This window comes from Carya illinoinensis, chromosome 10, assembly GCF_018687715.1.
Source record: "Carya illinoinensis cultivar Pawnee chromosome 10, C.illinoinensisPawnee_v1, whole genome shotgun sequence".
NCBI classification, from domain to species: Eukaryota; Viridiplantae; Streptophyta; class Magnoliopsida; order Fagales; family Juglandaceae; genus Carya; species Carya illinoinensis.
In genome coordinates, this window is record NC_056761.1 from 6,857,893 (window position 1) to 6,875,669 (window position 17,777).

The 17,777-nt window shown below is 34.8% G+C and overlaps 2 protein-coding genes across 5 annotated transcripts; one reads left to right on the forward strand and one right to left on the reverse strand.

The window, feature by feature from the left end:
* The first annotated feature begins 6,042 nt into the window (after positions 1–6,042).
* On the forward strand, positions 6,043–8,013 carry LOC122279178 (CBL-interacting protein kinase 5). Its single transcript, XM_043089579.1, has 2 exons — positions 6,043–6,290; positions 6,425–8,013. Exon 2 carries the CDS (start codon positions 6,449–6,451, stop codon positions 7,790–7,792), a length of 1,344 nt encoding a protein of 447 aa, XP_042945513.1. The 5' UTR covers positions 6,043–6,290; positions 6,425–6,448; the 3' UTR covers positions 7,793–8,013.
* A 3,465-nt stretch (positions 8,014–11,478) lies between these two features.
* On the reverse strand, positions 11,479–14,629 carry LOC122279177 (CBL-interacting serine/threonine-protein kinase 12-like). 4 transcript variants are annotated; one of them, XR_006229507.1, is made up of 3 exons: positions 13,000–14,629; positions 11,912–12,289; positions 11,479–11,738 (listed from the first exon to the last, which is right to left on the reverse strand). XR_006229507.1 is itself a non-coding variant. In XM_043089577.1 (2 exons), exon 1 carries the CDS (start codon positions 14,452–14,454, stop codon positions 13,027–13,029), a length of 1,428 nt encoding a protein of 475 aa, XP_042945511.1. In that variant the 5' UTR covers positions 14,455–14,629; the 3' UTR covers positions 11,479–11,738; positions 13,000–13,026. The 4 variants fall into 4 exon arrangements, 3 of the variants coding, with proteins under 3 accessions (XP_042945511.1, XP_042945512.1, XP_042945510.1); XM_043089577.1 differs by lacking the exon at positions 11,912–12,289; XM_043089578.1 differs by lacking the exon at positions 11,479–11,738 and having other exon boundaries at positions 11,740–12,285.
* Between the last annotated feature and the right edge of the window lie 3,148 nt (positions 14,630–17,777).

Here is a 17,777-nt window from a genome sequence, read left to right on the forward strand (position 1 = left end):
TACAAGTGTAAGTTGAAATCTGATGGCACTCTAGAGAGATATAAGGCTCGGTTAGTTGCAAAAGGTTACACTCAATGTGAGGGCATTGATTATTTTGACACTTTTTCTCCTGTTGCCAAGCTTACCAATGTTCTTTGTTTTCTTGCTTTGGCTGCAATTCATAATTGGGAATTACATCAACTCGATGTAAATAATGCTTTTCTTTATGGAAACCTGGATGAAGAAGTCTATATGAAATTACCACTTGGTTTTTCTAATCCTGGAGACAATCGGGTATGCAAGCTTCTTAAGTCTTTGTATGGCTTAAAACAAGCATCTCGTCAGTGGTTATCTAAATTTTCTACTACCTTGATTGCTTATGGTTTTAATCAGTCTAAATCTGATTATTCTTTATTCACCAAGCATTCTGGTAATTCTTTTATGGCACTTCTGATATATGTTGATAATATCGTCATTGCTTCTAACAATTCACAATCTGTTGCTGACCTTAAGGATTTTCTGCACTTGCATTTTAAGTTGAAAGATTTGGGAACCTTGAGGTATTTTTTGGGTCTTGAAGTGGCCAGATCTGTGAAAGGTATTTCCCTTTCTCAAAGGAAATACGCCCTTGAAATTGTATCTAATTCTGGTCTTTTAGCTGGTAAACCTGCTACTTCTCTTATGGATCAGAATCTAAGGTTGTCCAAAACTGAATCTGCTGGCTCTTTACTTGCTGATCCAGCATCTTATAGAAGGTTAATTGGTTGTTTGCTTTATTTAACACTCACTCGTCCTGATCTTTCTTTTTCTGTCAATACTTTGAGCCAGTTTATGGAGCAACCACTACAACTGCACTATGATGCTGCTCTTAAAGTAATCAGATACATTAAAGCCACTGTTGGTCAAGGCCTGTTCTTCCCTAGTTCATCTTCTCTATAGCTGAAGGGATTTTGTGACTCTGATTGGGCTACATGCCCGGACTCCCACAGATCTGTTACTGGTTTCTACATTTTTGTTGGTGACTCATTGATTTCCTGGAAGTCTAAGAAGCAAGTCACGGTCTCAAGATCATCTGCTGAAGCTAAATACCGTTCTATGGCTTCTACTTGCTGTGAACTAAAATGGCTTATTGCCTTGTTTGCTGATTTTGGAATTACTTTTTCTTCACCTTCTGTACTATATTGTGATAGCCAACAGCTCTACATATTGCTGCTAATCCTGTATTTCACGAAAGAACTAAACACATTGAGATAGATTGTCATCTAGTTAAAGATATGATTCAGGCTGGCACTATAGTTACCTTACATGTATCCTCTGAACATCAATTAGGTGATTTTTTTACTAAACCTTTAGGGACAGACCGTTTTCATGTTCTGCTTAGCAAGCTGGGTGTAATTAATCTATACACTCCAGCTTGAGGGGGGCTATTAGTGTATAAGATTATTTTTAATCTTCTTGATCACATGTATGCACGTGCACAATAGTTAAGGTATTGCACACTGTAAATATAAATACTCTGCTTTTACTTTTCTGATGGAATAATATACACAGTTTTCATTCTCTCGATTCTTCTATACCGAGTATAGCTTTTCTCTCATCAGTCCTTGCTAAATTGGGTGCAGCTGGATCTAATGACGTTTCTTTCTCTTCGGCCTCCTAATTAGCATCGCTATGGTGCTTTTCTTACTGACAATATATATCTGGTTTGCCAAACTTTAGACATTGGACATGATCTCATGTTTAATTTGTTATAGATAAATACTCCATGGATTTTCTATAGATAATTGGTTTAATATTTTATTGCTCAATCAGTTTTGAAGTCATGTTCGTCTTTGCATCCACATCAAACGGTTGTACGCTCTTTAGTGTAAATACATATTTTTACGAAAGCTTGGTTTTGGGATTTTATATAACAATATCCATGCTTAATTCATCTAGAAATTAGGTATTTTTCCGCCAAGAGAGAGGTAAATAATAAAATTAGGATATTCTTTTTAAATAAAAAAGGAGAATAGATCATCGATCGATGGATTAAAAATAAGTATTAAAGGCATGTATAGTACATCCTAATGCACTTCCATAAGGATTTAAATCACCTAGAATTTTTACTTCTAACCTAGCTAGTTCTATAGTTTAGAATTGAAGAGAAATACACACATAATGCAAACTCCACGTGATCATTATAGCTACCAGATTAGATTTTTCAGATGATATTAAATGAGTAATGCATGTACAAGTCCTTTGTAAAAAAGTAGATTTTACTAAAAAAATAATTTCTTTTACACTTTTTTTAGATGAGGTTCACTTTTTTAGCACATGATTTATCTATTTAGAGTTTGTAAAAATCAATTCTCATATTTTAAATAATACAATATCTATCTCTTTTCTCACTCTAAACTTTAGAGGTTAGGTATCTAGGTATCGTAAATGGTTTAGGTTGCTTTCTATGATAGCCTAAGGCTACGTTTGGATGTTGAACTAAATTGAATTGAGTTGAATTCTTTATAAATAATAGTGAGTTGAGTTGGTGGATGGAGTTATGTGGGACCCATCTAAAATGAGTTTAAATGTATTTAAATTTTAATCAAGATGAGTTTAGTACTATTTATGAGAAATTGAAAAATGTTATGGGCCTTACCTACAAAGATATGTTGAGTTGAAAAATGTTGTGGGTCATACGTATAAAGAAGTTTTGAATTAAGATGAGTTTAGTAATTTGAGAATTAGATGTTTGAATGTTAGATTCAGCTTAAAATTAGACTGAACTGAATTGAGCTTAGTTGAATTTAGAAATCAAACAGGGTGTAACACTTCGCATCTCAATCAGCCCACCGGAGCCTCCTTGCTCTAGTACTGGCCTAGCCTCTTCCTCTAGTACTACTACTTGATATGTGGTCCTAGTACTATTAACAATATGTTGCAGTGAACTGTGCAATATATAATGAAAAATGATAGTATTAAATATGTCTTATATATATATTTTTAATGGCTAAGAATGTTTAAAAAAATACTTAAATAAAAAAAATAAAAATAAAAATTATTTGTGCTAGTGTGTACATTTAGTGGACATATTTGATAGATATCCTCGCATTGTTCATATAATATATATATATATATATATATATATATATAGACAAGAATTACCAATATACAAAATGCACATTCAAGCACAAATTTGGATGGCCTTGGCCCCCATGTTTTGCTGAAAACTTTTAACGTTCCGCCAAATTCCAAGATTCTGTTTCATCAATAAAGAGTGGACGAAACATGCATCTTCGATATTCTACTATATATATATTCAATACTCCGACGGCCTCCAAATTAATTATATTTGAAAATCCATGTAATGAGTTGCAGCTGATAATTCTTTATGTCTTATGAGTTTTTTTTTTTTTTTAAATAGACTAAAATTCAATTCATGAATGAAGGAAGTTACAGTTGTGACCAATAAGTCCGGGTACAAGTCCTAATTACAAGCCAACTATTCATCAGTTATACACTCCCTCGCACACAACTTTCATTGTGCCAAACATTGTCTAAAAAATTTTAAAAAAACTCTCTAATGACATAGTCCTTCTGATATGTGAGACTCTATAAAAACATAGGTATCTATCTCGACTTGTTCATGAGAAAAATAACTCATTTCACCCCACCCTCCAAAGGAGGAGGGGGATCTTTCACCCTTATCCTCCAAAGAAGGATAGAGACTCACTACCCTCCTCCTCCAAAAGGAAAAAGGGAATTGTCTATTTCAAATTATTCTAAACTAACAGACAAAACAAAAATAAAACAACTGAAAGAAAAAACTGTGCTCCATAGTCACCAAATACCCACGCTGTAATTGCTCACGCGGCTCCCCACTTTTGTCACCCCCTATCCCTACTACCCGTAACTGCCCCTACCCTCCCTACATCCTGCCATAACCTGCAACCAGCGAGCATGCAACATTCATGACTGAGCGAACCATCCTCAGGGTGCAACAGACACCACAAAACGGACATCTCCATTAAACAACCACCGAAAGCCCTTAACACATACTAAACCGACCAATATATGCACCCAAAAACAGACTAACAAAAACAAACACCCCAAACGGAAGGCCTCAGCCACCATAACCCTTATTACAACTGAAAAAAGCTAAAGAATAAACCACATTAAAACAAAATCAAGACAAACTCGGACTAAACTGTAAAATATAAAACCAAAAACCAAAATGAAATTACTAGCACTGTTGCCGACCCCCTTTTCCAACCACCATCTGTGAAGAAAATCGCCGTGAGTTACGGCCGCTCTACCCCAAAAAAGACACCTTATCCCCCCCCCCCCTCATGTGGTTGGCATGCCTCCCGAAAATCTGCTCTGTTTTTCATGGATAAAACAGAGTGCCATAACCCCACAGAAATGCACCCCAACCCAAACATGCAAACCATCGCCTCCTAGAACAAGCCGCCCTGACCCTCGTTCACGCCGTAAAGCCTCCAACGTTCACGCCGTAAAGCCTCCAACGCATCCCCTCAGCAGACCATTCTTCCAGGCAACCTCACATACACCTCTCAAGCACACCTGACTTCATTTTATACGTACGGGACTGGGCCTCTGATTTTATACACCTCTCAGCCAAACAGTCAAGAACACCGGACTGGGTCTTTGATTTTCAGTTACCCAAACCCACAGCCATACTAAGCCGAGGTCCTCCACCTTCATCTTGTAAAATCTCCCAGCCCAGCTGCATGATTTATGGTTGAGAAACTCGGGAACCAAGCCTAGTGGTGGCCATTCCACTCCCCTGAGATGTGGCCAACAGCTTTTATTCTCAAACTAAACACACGAAAATCAAACACATGCAGAAAAAGAAACTAAAACAAAGCTGGAAAAAAGAGATAGGAAGGAGCCGCTCCTCCCTCCCTCTGACGATTTCTCCGAACTTGTTTCCTAGAGAGAAGGTAGAGTTTCTCTCACTAGGAACCTACTGTAGATTCTTTATGTCTTATAAGTTCATATAGAAAAGAATATGCTTTTTATTATTTATAATATTGAAATTGATTATTACTCTTTAAAACTGAATAAACTATTCGTTATAACAACATTCTCAAGAATGGACGTGACCTTTTGGGGAAGCATCATTTATATTCTTCAGAAAGGAAAATATATGCCATTCTCCAATTTTTATGGATGATTTATCTTCTTCTTTTTTGATGATTAAGAAACTTTTTTTAATGAATTTGTGATTTTTACTTTTTGTTTTTAAATGTTTAAAGATTTTTAAAAAATGTGTGAAAAATTTTTAAAATAATTTACCTTATCGGTGAGGTGAGAATCCTCAATGGCTGTAATAGCCCCACTTTGGAGATGTTACAAGTAAGCCCTAAGACATTGTTTCGGTTTAGAAAGTATTTCAGCTTAACTTATTCCATCTTATCTAATCATTACAATTTTCTTAAATTCTTAAAATAAAATATAATAAACTATTCAAATTTTTTAAATTTTAAAACAAAATTAATATTAAATATTAAAAATAATATTTTATTCAACTTTCATCTCAGCTCACTATCCAAACCTCCCCACCTAACCAACATGTGATTCGTTATTTTTATTCTTCTATTTATACACACATATTTAAGAATTAAAATAAAATAGCAAAAATGACAAAGAAAAATGCTACTTATCATCCAACTTAGCTTACACCATACACAAATATGTAATTTGTCCTTTCTATGAGATCAATTTCCTTGTGTGCAAAAACTCCCAATTTCTGAACCATGGAGAGAAGGAAGGTGAGGAAATTTCTCGCTATGGTTCAGAAATTGAAGAGTCTATATTTATATATTTTTATGAGAAAATCTTTAAATTTCAAAATTCATGACAAAATTAAAAAAATGACAGGTTGCTTAGAAAATTATATAGCAACATAAATACATGTTATTATCTATATATAGATAATAGTTAGTAAGTACGTCTATATTTGGGGTCTTAAATTACAACCGTACGTTACTTGCACCAAACAGCAAACCTCACATTTACTATAATAGTCCATTTGCAAAGGCTCTATTGGGGTCACAGACGTTCCGTTGTCCGTTGGTTGGAATATTCGCCTGTTTTGCTACAATAAATTTGTACACCGTGCTGCTTCTCTTCCTCACCAAGGGCTATAATTCCTTAAAGGCACCCGCCTTTGCGCGAGCTCTCAATTGCCTTTGTCCCCGGCCGTCCGTTTCTAGATCATGGAAACAATACTAGCAATGATCTTCCGGCGGCCTTGAGCCACAGCAAAAAATTGGAGAGACATGGAAAGGGAATTCAAATAAGTCGTGGTGCTTACGCTTGTTTTTGAACTCATTGTTTTTATATATTTTTGGTTGGTCTTCTTCTGGGTTTTGAACTCATATAACTTTTTTTTGTTTTTGTTTTTGTCTTTGTTTTTTTTTTTTTTTCCCTGTCGTGGAAGGTGGAAGAAGGCCAGGAAGGTAAGATGGAGAAGAAGAGAACTACAATATTGATGCAAAAGTATGAGGTAGGGCGCATGCTTGGAAAAGGGACATTTGCCAAGGTTTACCATGCACGAATCCTGAGTTCCGGACAGAACGTAGCCATTAAGAACATTGACAAGGAGAAGATTTCAAGGGTCGGATTGATAGATCAAATCAAACGAGAAATCTCGGTTATGCGCATGGTTAGGCACCCTAATGTCGTCCAGCTCTATGAAGTCATGGCAAGCAAAACCAAGATCTATTTCTCCATGGAGTACGTGAAAGGTGGAGAGCTTTTCGACATGGTTGCCAAAGGAAAGCTCAGGGAAGACATGGCACGCAAATATTTTCAACAGCTGATTGGGGCAGTGGATTTCTGCCATAGCCGAGGTGTGTATCACCGAGACCTAAAGCCGGAGAATCTCCTTCTCGATGAGAATGGTAACCTCAAAGTTTCAGATTTTGGGTTGAGCGCATTGTGGGAGTCTCGGAGGCAAGATGGCCTTCTCCACACGACGTGCGGTACTCCTGCCTATGTGGCTCCAGAAGTCATTAGCAAGAAAGGTTATGACGGAGCTAAGGCTGATATATGGTCTTGTGGAGTGATTCTCTTCGTTTTATTGGCGGGCTATCTTCCTTTCCAAGATTCAAACCTCTTGGAAATGTATAGGAAGATTCGCAGAGGAGAATTCAGGTGCCCCCAATGGTTCGCAGTAGAGGTCCGAAAGCTTCTTTCAAGAATTCTTGACCCCAATCCGAGCACAAGAATAGATTTCGCCAAGCTCAAGGAGAACGCTTGGTTCAAGAAGGGATTAAAAAAGATTGAAGCTCCTCCACCCCCTCCAGACTTTGAAAACATCTCGGTTCGTGACGTTCAGGCTGCCTTTGAGTCGTCCGGCTCTGAGGATAATTTAAAAAGGGAAGTTAATGCAGCAACAAACCCAATGAAACCAACTTGTTTCAATGCATTTGATATCATCTCCCTTTCACCAGGATTCGATCTGTCTGGCCTGTTCGAGAAGGATATTAGTCAGAAAGAGCAAGCACTGTTCACTTCTACAAAATCAGCCTCACTGATTATGTCAAAGTTCGAAGAAATAGCAGAGATGGAGAGATTTAGGGTGATGAAGAAAGGCGGAAAGGTGAAATTACAGGGGAGCAAAGAAGGAAGAAAAGGGCAACTTGCCATAGATGCTGAGATTTTTGAAGTTACTCCATCGCTTCATGTTGTGGAGATGAAGAAAGCAGCTGGGGACACATTGGAGTATAGACAATTCTGTAACCAGGACTTGAAGCCTTATCTCAAAGATATTGTATGGACTTGGCAGGGAAGTGCGCAACAATAAGAACAGCAACAATCTCCAAAGGGGTTTTGTTTTTGTTTTTGTTTTTTCTTTTAACCTCTTACTGTCTTGCATAGGCAGGTAGTGTTCTATTACTATCTTTTTCTATCAAAGAGTCTCTATCCTAATGTTAAAAACCTTGTCGGATTCCCTACTTTTGTTAGCTTATTTGTTGTAATGCTTTCCTTCATCATAATTTTAAGATTTGAAGTATGGATCATCCATGCATGGAGTTTGCCTTAATTATAAATCGGTCATTTGTAATTTTAAAAAAGAAAAATCAAACACCGATACTTGGCGTAATCACAGTGTAACAAATTGTTGAATTTTCTTTTCAAAAATCGATCCTCGATGTAATTTGGACATGGTACCAATGTTTAATTTGCTCATCTTACAACTCTCAAACTTTGATCACACTGTTGATATTCTTGATCATTACGTCCTACCTTTTGAAATTCTGCATGTTTTTCGAGAAAGATGAGATCTGGCTGATGGTTTTGCTAAATTAGGATCGAGCTTCATGTCACAGAGCTGTTTGATCTTCTATTACTCGACTTCAACAACATCAAATGAATAAACCATGTAACATTCATTACATACATGGTATATTAATATATTTTTCCAATTGGGAAAATCGACCTCTAAGAAGATCAAACAAAAAGCCAAAGATTTTATAACTTGTTTAAACTTAATTATAAACAAAAAAGCATAAAGGGAAACTACATTGCTTTCCAAAAGTTGGCATACCTAATCTATTCAAGTTGAAGAGTCCCAATCGGTGTCGTGGCAGTTGAGAGATGGAGGAATAAGAAGCATTGAGATCATTTGCTCCAAGATTCACAAATCCGTGCATCAGCTATGCTGTTTCCCTCCTCTATAAACATGAATGGAAAAAGAGGATTTGAGAGCAAAGCTGTAAAATATCATCCCACAGTGTATAATACCTCCAAGGAGGCTGATATTTGTACTTGTAAATCCAGTTGACAACCATCATTGAATCTGATTCCACAAGTAGGTCCTGAATATTGAGTTGGAAGCATAGGAGCAGCCCAAACATCTCAGCAAAGAAAGTCGTGCTCTCACCCAAAAAACAGCAAAATCCCGAATGGAAGGGCTCTAGAACTTGTTCTAATAGCCCGTTCAGCTTCTTTTGAGCCACCTCCTGTTTATTCTTTGTTGCCCCGCACTTTCGTTATAACTAAAGATTATCAATAAAATTAGAGGTACTATCTCTCACACATTACACACTTGAAACCATATGTTCTATGATCAACTAGTCTTAAATCTGAGCGATATTAGAGAAAATTGTTAATTTTGGAGCCAGTTTATAGATAAAATTTTGAAGTTTCTTAATATGGTATTATTTGATCGCATAGCATCCCAGTCTCCCACGAAGCAGCCTAGCCGAACATGCGAAGTCACCATATACATGCATACATATACACGTGAGAATTACCGCTTTCACTTATTTCTCATCATAATGTTGTCTTTTCTATTTCTTCCAAGGTCTCGTGCCCAAAAGTAGCCTGAAGAGCGTAGAAGGAAAACGACTTTGGGGTACAGAGAGCCGAAAGATTGACGTTTTAGTTGGAAAAATGCGCATTGATTGATGGCCCGCCAAAACATTCAATCGAGACAACTACTCAATGACTTGAGTATTTATTGTCGTTGTTTGGGCCAAAAAGCCGAAGGTCGCCATATAGAATAACATCAGTAAAGCCTACCAAACACGACTTTTAAGTTTTGAACTTTTTGAGTCTTGACAGCTGCTACATAACGGGTAGTGATAAGAGTTATCACTCTATTATCACATATCTACCACTTAAATGTAGTTCAAATTTTTTTATTTTTATTTTATTTTTTTAAATAATTTTTAACATCCTTAATTATTAAAAAAAATTAAAAAAATATAATTTTATTAATACTCATTTTTTTAATCATTAACTAAAATAAAAAATTAAAAAAAATTAAATATAAAAATAATAGCAAATAAGTTGTAGTTAAGTAATAATAATATCATTTTCCGCTACATAATAGATAATGTTAGTAGGTTATTTATTTTATCTTTTTATTTTGATTGTTTATGTATTTATTTTTTAAAAAGAAAATTATTTATTGATTAAAAAATAACTATAAGTGCATTAATTTTTTTATTTTTTTCAAATATTTAAACATATTTAAAAAATATTTGGAAAAAAAATAAATATATATACATATATATAATTTACACTTTAGACATACCAAATGTACAGATTGAGGGAGATATTAACACTGCTCATCATGAATATCCCCACCTTTTCTTTCGAAACCGTTCTTGGTTTTTCTTAGCTGCTTTTGGATTTTATATACGTGTGAGATCTGGGATTTGACTGCTAATATTTTGTCACGGAAATTGGAGCTTTTCCAATCATCTGCACGTTTAGGCTACGTACGATTGCAAAGAACCACTGTTTACATTACCATTTTTTGTTCAGCAATGGCTTCCGGAGGTGTGAGTCTCTTTTGATAAATATCTCGGTTTGGTTACCGAATACTGAGGAAAACATCTTATCTGAAGTTGTATACTTTTGGCTATCTAAAAGTAATATTTTATCTGTTAATTTTTAAAAATATCAACTTAATTGAACAGTAAATAAAAAATAAAAAATTATAAAAATTAACATGAACAATACATAATTTAGATAATTTATAAAAGAGTGAGATTTACGCCTTTTTAAAAATTAAAAATTATTTTATTTCATCTCAATATTTAAATAAATATTTTTTTTATAAATTATTTTATCTCATATTAGTTTAAAAATTTTATTATTATTTAAAATATTTTATTTCAACTTAATTGTGTAATTAAACGAGGACTCTCAAGAAATAATTTTTCCCCAAAGAAAAGCTTTTTATGGTTTTGACCCTCAAATAAAATGTTCCCCCGTTCATGGTGGAGAAGTCTCGTTAGGTCTGCTATAACTAGAAGGAAGTGAATGACATATATTCCCTTGGAAGTCTTCGGCCGGGACATTTTATATAATATAATGATAGATTTTTTAACGGGTTTTGAAAAAAGCTAAATACAATCGCCGTATGCAGCCATGGTGCAATCATGGGCCCACGTCACTTTAATTTCCGTAATTATGCCCCTCTCCCCTTCTCCTTCAACCTCTACGTCCCTATCCATCCCGATGTCTCAGCTGATTCAAAATCAGATAGATGAGGAAAAAAATATATTTTCGTTTTGTTCATATATTTCTAAGCATTTCCAAATATCTCGCAACTGTCTAAAGAAAAAAATAGGATATTTGAGAATGGGTACAAACCTTGCAACTTGCCATCTCCATCTCCATAACCATATTTTTATTTTCCTGCAATGGTTGCCATATATTTTTCTGGAGAGATGGTATTGTTGCCATATATTTTTTTATATTCTATATTTTTTTGCAATGGGAAACAAAGAAGTTTTTGGAGAGAGATGCCGAAATTGGAACTTGGAAGAAAGTGTACATGTTTGCAAATTGGTCGAGGTATTTGTAAACTGAAATTTGGGAGAAAGTTGCGAAATGGATTTGGAATAATTGAAATTGGGTTTGCAAACTGCTATAGATCTGCATATTACGTAATAAGTGAATTGTGAATTAGAATCGGAAGAAAGTGGCTTGTGCAACAAACTGGAAAAAAGTTTAGATTTGGAAGAATTTGAATTGAGTTTTTTCATCGAAAATGCGCCTGCGAGGCTTCTCCTTTAATTTTCTTCTTTTTTTTTTTCTTTTTTTTTTTTATTTTTGATTAACATTGACGTGACACTTGCATCTGCACGCCGACTACCATTCACGACTATTCCTAGGGGAGCTGATTTTTTTATGCATGTGGGTCTACCCCTGTCAACAATCCTTGATATTTCCACGCCCGTTTCTTGATCCAACGTCTCAATGACTCAAAATCGAAAATGCATCCCTTCAATCTGCATTCAAAGACCCACCATACTTCATATAAATATACACCATACTCCTTGATCTACGCAGGAAAATATACACATCAAAAAAGTGAAAAAAAACCTATCTCTCATTTCCTTGACTCTAGCGACCCCATAGAAAAAAGTACAAACATAGAGGTCTCTGTATTTATGTTTCCTACCTCCATTGAACAAAAGCAATGTAGCCTGAGAGACCCAGCCAGACTCGGACCAAGACGGTTAATATGCAAACAATATGCTATTATCAGATTCAAAGGGTTTCTGGCTCTGCATGCATTTGATTGAACAATGTGCAATATTTGGAAATATCACCAAATTTAGGTGATATTTCCTCTTTCATTTGCTCAGAAGTGTCCATCCTGATCACCAACATATCACCATATTAAAGTGATTCCTTCTTTCATTCCTTCAGAAGGAAACCCGAAGTAACCACATTAGATTGCATCGCAATTAATGTTGCACGACTAAAGAAATCAGAGGAATCGATCGCAACTTGGTTGCATAACTCCACAACTATAGGAAGGTGGAAAGTAATCTTCCTACCAAGAAAATCAAGCATGAGGTAATATCAGCATTGACAACCAAAAAAAAAAAAAATTTTTTCCCATACAAAGCAGCTCTAAATCAGAATGCCTGTGTAAATTGCCCAACATACTCAAAGTTTCCAATCTAAATTCAGTACTTAAAAAATTAACTTCAACAACTTCATCCAATGGATTTTATATGTAAAATCAACTTCATCAAATGGGTTTTATATGTAAAATCAAACCCCAGAGCTCAGAAGGTCTCCACCGATTCGTCGAAATTCAACTCTCAACAAGCCCTTCTCCAAGTTAACCCGATAAAGTTTCCTAATCAATCGAGAAAAACCTCACAGGCTCACATAATGACTTTGTGACCTTGCTCTTGATTAAATTATGAAGAAATGCAGTTTTCATTGAAGCTGTTCTTCAATTTTGGAAAAATGATTAAATGCATCAAATCCAGGAAATTACTGCTGAAATCCATAGTTCCTGTAGTTTCTACTTTGAAAAAAAGGGAAGGATGAACAGTGAAGTAGAAAATCTGGACTCCATTCTTTATAATCTAATGTGGGAATCTTGATACAAGAAGAGGAATTAAATTATAGGAGATTCTAAAGCTCCACCTAAGTAAGACAACAGAATAACAAAAGAGAATAACCAGAGAAAACAATATATAGATATACGTATCCTAGATGAACAAAGGAAAAAGGAGAGAGAGAGCATACCCTTCTCCCTCACTTCTCTCGATTCCTCTATTCAGTATCCGAAGGGAGAAATGAAGGTAGTGGAAGTGAAGTCGATGTAAGGGAAGAGGCAGCTTCCTCCAGCATCAAATTCTGCAAACCGGGTTTCAATTCCCTATTATAGAACTCCTCGTATTCTCCTCTATCTCCTCCTTTCTTCCTCACCTCCACTACAACCAACGACGGAGTCAACTCGAAAATCTCAGCGCCAATGGTTAGTGGTCCCTTCACGCCCCCGGTCGACCCCTCCAAGCTCACCCCGCAATCCTTCTTCCTTACCGTGAAGCTGACCAGTGTCGCGATCTCCTCCAGTTTCGATATAATCTTCGATACCGGTGCGCCCGATACGAACCTGGCCTCCTCACCTCCCTCCTCGAACAACCCAGAGAGATCGAACCCGCGCGAGAACGATATGATATCGAACGCGTTCAAGCTCGCCGGTCTCGCCAATGTACCCACCCTCCTCCTCGCCTGGAACCCGGATTCCGAGTCCGATTCTGATTGGTCCGAGCCCGAATTTTCGTCGTCCTCCTTTCCCTGCTTCTCCTCCTCATCCACGACATTACAAAGCTTGTCATCCTCGATATAGAATTTGATGTGCTTAAACCCTTTTTTGAACCACTTATTCTCCATGATATCCGGGATTGTAATCCGAGTCTCCGGGTTCGTATCCAGAAGACGGGTTAGGAGCCGAGTCAGCGACGGAGAGAACCATCTCGGGCATCGAAATTCGCCCTTGTAAATCTTCTTGTACATGGCCATAATGTTTTGGTCGTGAAAGGGCAAATAGCCGGCCATCAAAACGAAGAGCACAACCCCACAGGACCAGATATCCACTTTGGAGGCTTCGTAACCCTTTCCGCCCAAAACCTCCGGGGCAACATAGGCAGGCGTGCCACAAAACGTGTGGAACAGACCGTCCTGGCGAATCTGATCGGACACTGTGCTGAGACCGAAATCGGAGACCTTGAGATCGCCGTTATCGTCGAGCAAGAGGTTCTCGGGCTTGAGGTCTCGATGGAAGACGCCACGGGAGTGGCAGAAGGAGACGGCGGAGATCAATTGCTGGAAGTACTTGCGGGCGACGTCCTCCTTGAGACGACCCTTGGATACCTTGTTGAAGAGCTCGCCGCCGCGGACAAACTCCATGACGAAGTAGATCTTGGATTTGGTGGCCATGACCTCGAAGAGACGGACGATGTTGGGGTGGCGCACGCGGCGGAGGATTGAAATCTCTCGCTTGATGTGGGCGGTGAGGCCGACCTTGAGGATCTTCTCCTTATCGATGACCTTGATGGCGACGCTCTCTTGGGTGTTGACGTTGCGGGCATGGTAGACCTTGGCGAAGGTGCCGTGGCCGAGGAGCTTGCCCACCTCAAAGCGACCAAGAAGTAGAGCCTGAGCTTCCTTTTTGGTGGTGGTGGTGATGGAGGCCATCGGTATAGGAAGTGGCGCCCGCTAGAGCTCAATTGAAGTGGGCCAGGTTATTTGGAAGGGAAAGATGAAAATAATGAGAGAGAGGTGCCGTGAACTTGGCTTATTTCTGGATCGGTTTTGTGAGAGTGCGGAGTGATGTCACCACAACGAGTAAAAGCCACACGATTCTGTCACAGGTCGATTTGGGAGAAGCCATCCTATTTATACTAGTAAATTGATTTGTACAAGCCTCGAAGCATCGCGTTGTTTTCTCTTTTTATAAAATAAATGAACCTCGTTCTGAAAAATTATAAACATAAAAAAAAAGAGAGAGAGAGATTATTTTAATGAGGTCTACATTTTATAAAAAGTAATTTTAAATATAAATTTTAAATAAATAAATCTTCTGAAAATTATTTATAAAAAAAGGAGTCAACTTAACTTTTTAAGAGCTTGTATGATGTTTTTCTATTTAAAATTTATATAAATTATTTATCTTTTATAAAATATTATATAAAATTTATCTATTTAAAATTTGTATTTAATATTATTCTATATTTTATATTTGGTATATACGCTCTTCGTTTCTCATTCTCTTGCTACGAGAGTAAGGCCTCGTTTGAAGTTTTGAACGCGTTGAATTTTTTGAATTTCAATGATAAGAGGTTATTTGAATTAATATATTTTATTCTATATTAAAAAATGAGGGAGAAAAAATTGAATAAAAATTTAAAATTTTGAAATTTGAAATTGGAAACTATTTTATGACTATGTGATATTTCACATTTTAAAAGAAATTTTATGACAAATTTTGTTAAATTTCATCTTATTACCCAAACATACCCTATGTGAGAACTTGGAAGTTGGACGGATGTTAACAAGTTCATTTTGAGAAAAGAAAGAATTTCATGTAGTTTTAAAATAAAAGAGTATTTTACTTGTATGTTATTGACAAATCATTTGTTAAAATAAAAGAATTTCATCTTATAGTATGGTTTTATTTATTATTCTCTCATCATCTGACATGGTATTAAATTATTGACAAATCATTTGTTATGTTTTACTTGTATGTTAATTCTTTGAAATATTATAATAATTAAAAGGATTGTGGATAAAAAAAATGATAAATAGTACTTCTTAGCTCAGTAAATATATTGGAACGATAAGAGAGAAAAAAGTCAAATAAATCATACACGATACAAGATTTATATAGTTAAATAATATGCTAATGTCTATAGAAGAATTTTATTTTAGATAATAACTAAAAATAAAAGAATTTTATTACGTAGAATTAATTTTACGTATTTTTAATACACTCTATTAATATAATTAGTTAAAATAATTATTTTATATTAAAAAATTATATAATTAATAATATTAATAAAATGTATAAAATACGTAAAAATAATTATATATAAAATTTTTAAAAATAAAATATCGCTATTGTACAAAAATATAATATAATATGTAAGTAAACCCTAATTGCTCAAAGCCCCGGAACCCTATGAGATATTGGGCCAAGATGATGTGCTTGTTGAAAATCTATAAAACGAAATCAGAACAAATCTTTATCGGAGTCATGTCGGCAACGAACAGCCGTAAACATGTACGAAATTTATTAAGATGTGACCCCTAAAATGTTTAATGCGTAAACCCATATTATTTACGAAATTTATTAAGTAGTCATGAGACTCGGTCGTATGACGGGTGGATTAATTAGAGTTTTCGATGTGGAGGCCCGCCTACCCAAGTAACGACAATAGACACATCAATCCATATAGTCTACCTTTAGAAAAATATATGTACCAGCATTTACACAAAATGGAAGCAACCACGTGTTGAATTTAGGGTCAGTTGAGTTATATAAAATTAAATTATATTATCTTTTATAATTATTATAATTTTTTTAATTCTTATATAAAATATAATAAATAATTTATTTATTTTTAAATTATAAAATAAAATTAATATTAAAAAATTATATTATAATAATATTTCATTTAATTTTTAATAAAATATTTCATCTTATCTCATCTTATTTTATTTAAACTATATAACCATGCCTAATTTCTAAAATAAGTTGTAAATTATATATTTTTAGTAAAAACTCTGATCAATATCATCTCGAACTTGAACTTTTATTTTCGAACACACAAATTTCTTAACCACAAAATACAAGTTTTGATGCATCAATATTTGGTGGTTTTTTCCATTTTAATTATAAACAAAAGGAGAAATAATATTTGTAGTCATGAGTACATTAGCGTCGTCAAAAAAATTAATTTTTTAATAGTAGATTACACTCTTTTACAGAGTGAATGTACGGCATTTATATACTCTATGACTCTATATAACATTACACATAATTATATCTAACATTACTATTTTTTAAAAATTATGAGGTACTAGAGGGGTATGAACGTAGGTAGTTTCCTCAATATACAATAATCGCAGGTTGGTATTTCATTCAAAATTTATAGTTATTTATACAAGTAATTGCAATGATATATATATATATATATATATATATATATATATATATATAAGAGATCCGAAGGATACTTATTGTATTCATAGTACTCCAAGATGGTTAAATAATTCTTTGAAAAAAAGGATCGTTTAATAATTAGTCATGTCTACGAATAAAATCAAATATTATGAGTATTACATAATTATATACTCTCAATAATAAAAAGGTATTTGGGATAAAAAAATTATAAAGAAAATGCCACTCTTCCTACTGTTGGCTCCTCTTAGAAGTTACCATTGAGATTTTATTATTATTATTATTATTATTATTATTATTATTATTACTTGATGATTAAGTATGTGCTTTTTAACAATATTATGAATTTTTTTATTTTTTAAAAATATTTAAAAGTGTTAAAAAAAAATATATATATATATATATATATAAAACACACAAAATAAAATGCTAATTATTATAAACGAGAATCTCGGTCCATCGTTTTCAAAGTCACCGCTCTCCCAAGTGATATGGAGAATAATATTATTATACCAAAAATAATACACCGTATTTAAAGGGTCACATGTATTTGATGGAGTATTTGTATCGACAAAATGTGATATACAGATCTATGGTCCTTTTTTTTTCTTTATTTTTTTCATCGGATGATTAAAATGAGCAAAAAAAAAAAATGACAATAATTATGTTTTAAAAGTTAGGAGAAATATGTACACATGACTTTAATATATAATCAAAATCAGCGTACTTCCCATCAAAAAAAAAAAATCAGCATACTTGGTTGTTCCCTCACTTGGGTGTGAAGTCAATTAAAGAATACGAATTTCAGAAAATAATATAGCATCTTAATTGGCATTGT

Coding starts and splice junctions, on each gene's coding strand:
- LOC122279178 (XM_043089579.1), top strand. CDS start 6,449: ATGGAGAAGAAGAGAACTACAATATTGATGCAAAAGTATGAGGTAGGG.
- LOC122279177 (XM_043089577.1), bottom strand. CDS start 14,454: ATGGCCTCCATCACCACCACCACCAAAAAGGAAGCTCAGGCTCTACTT.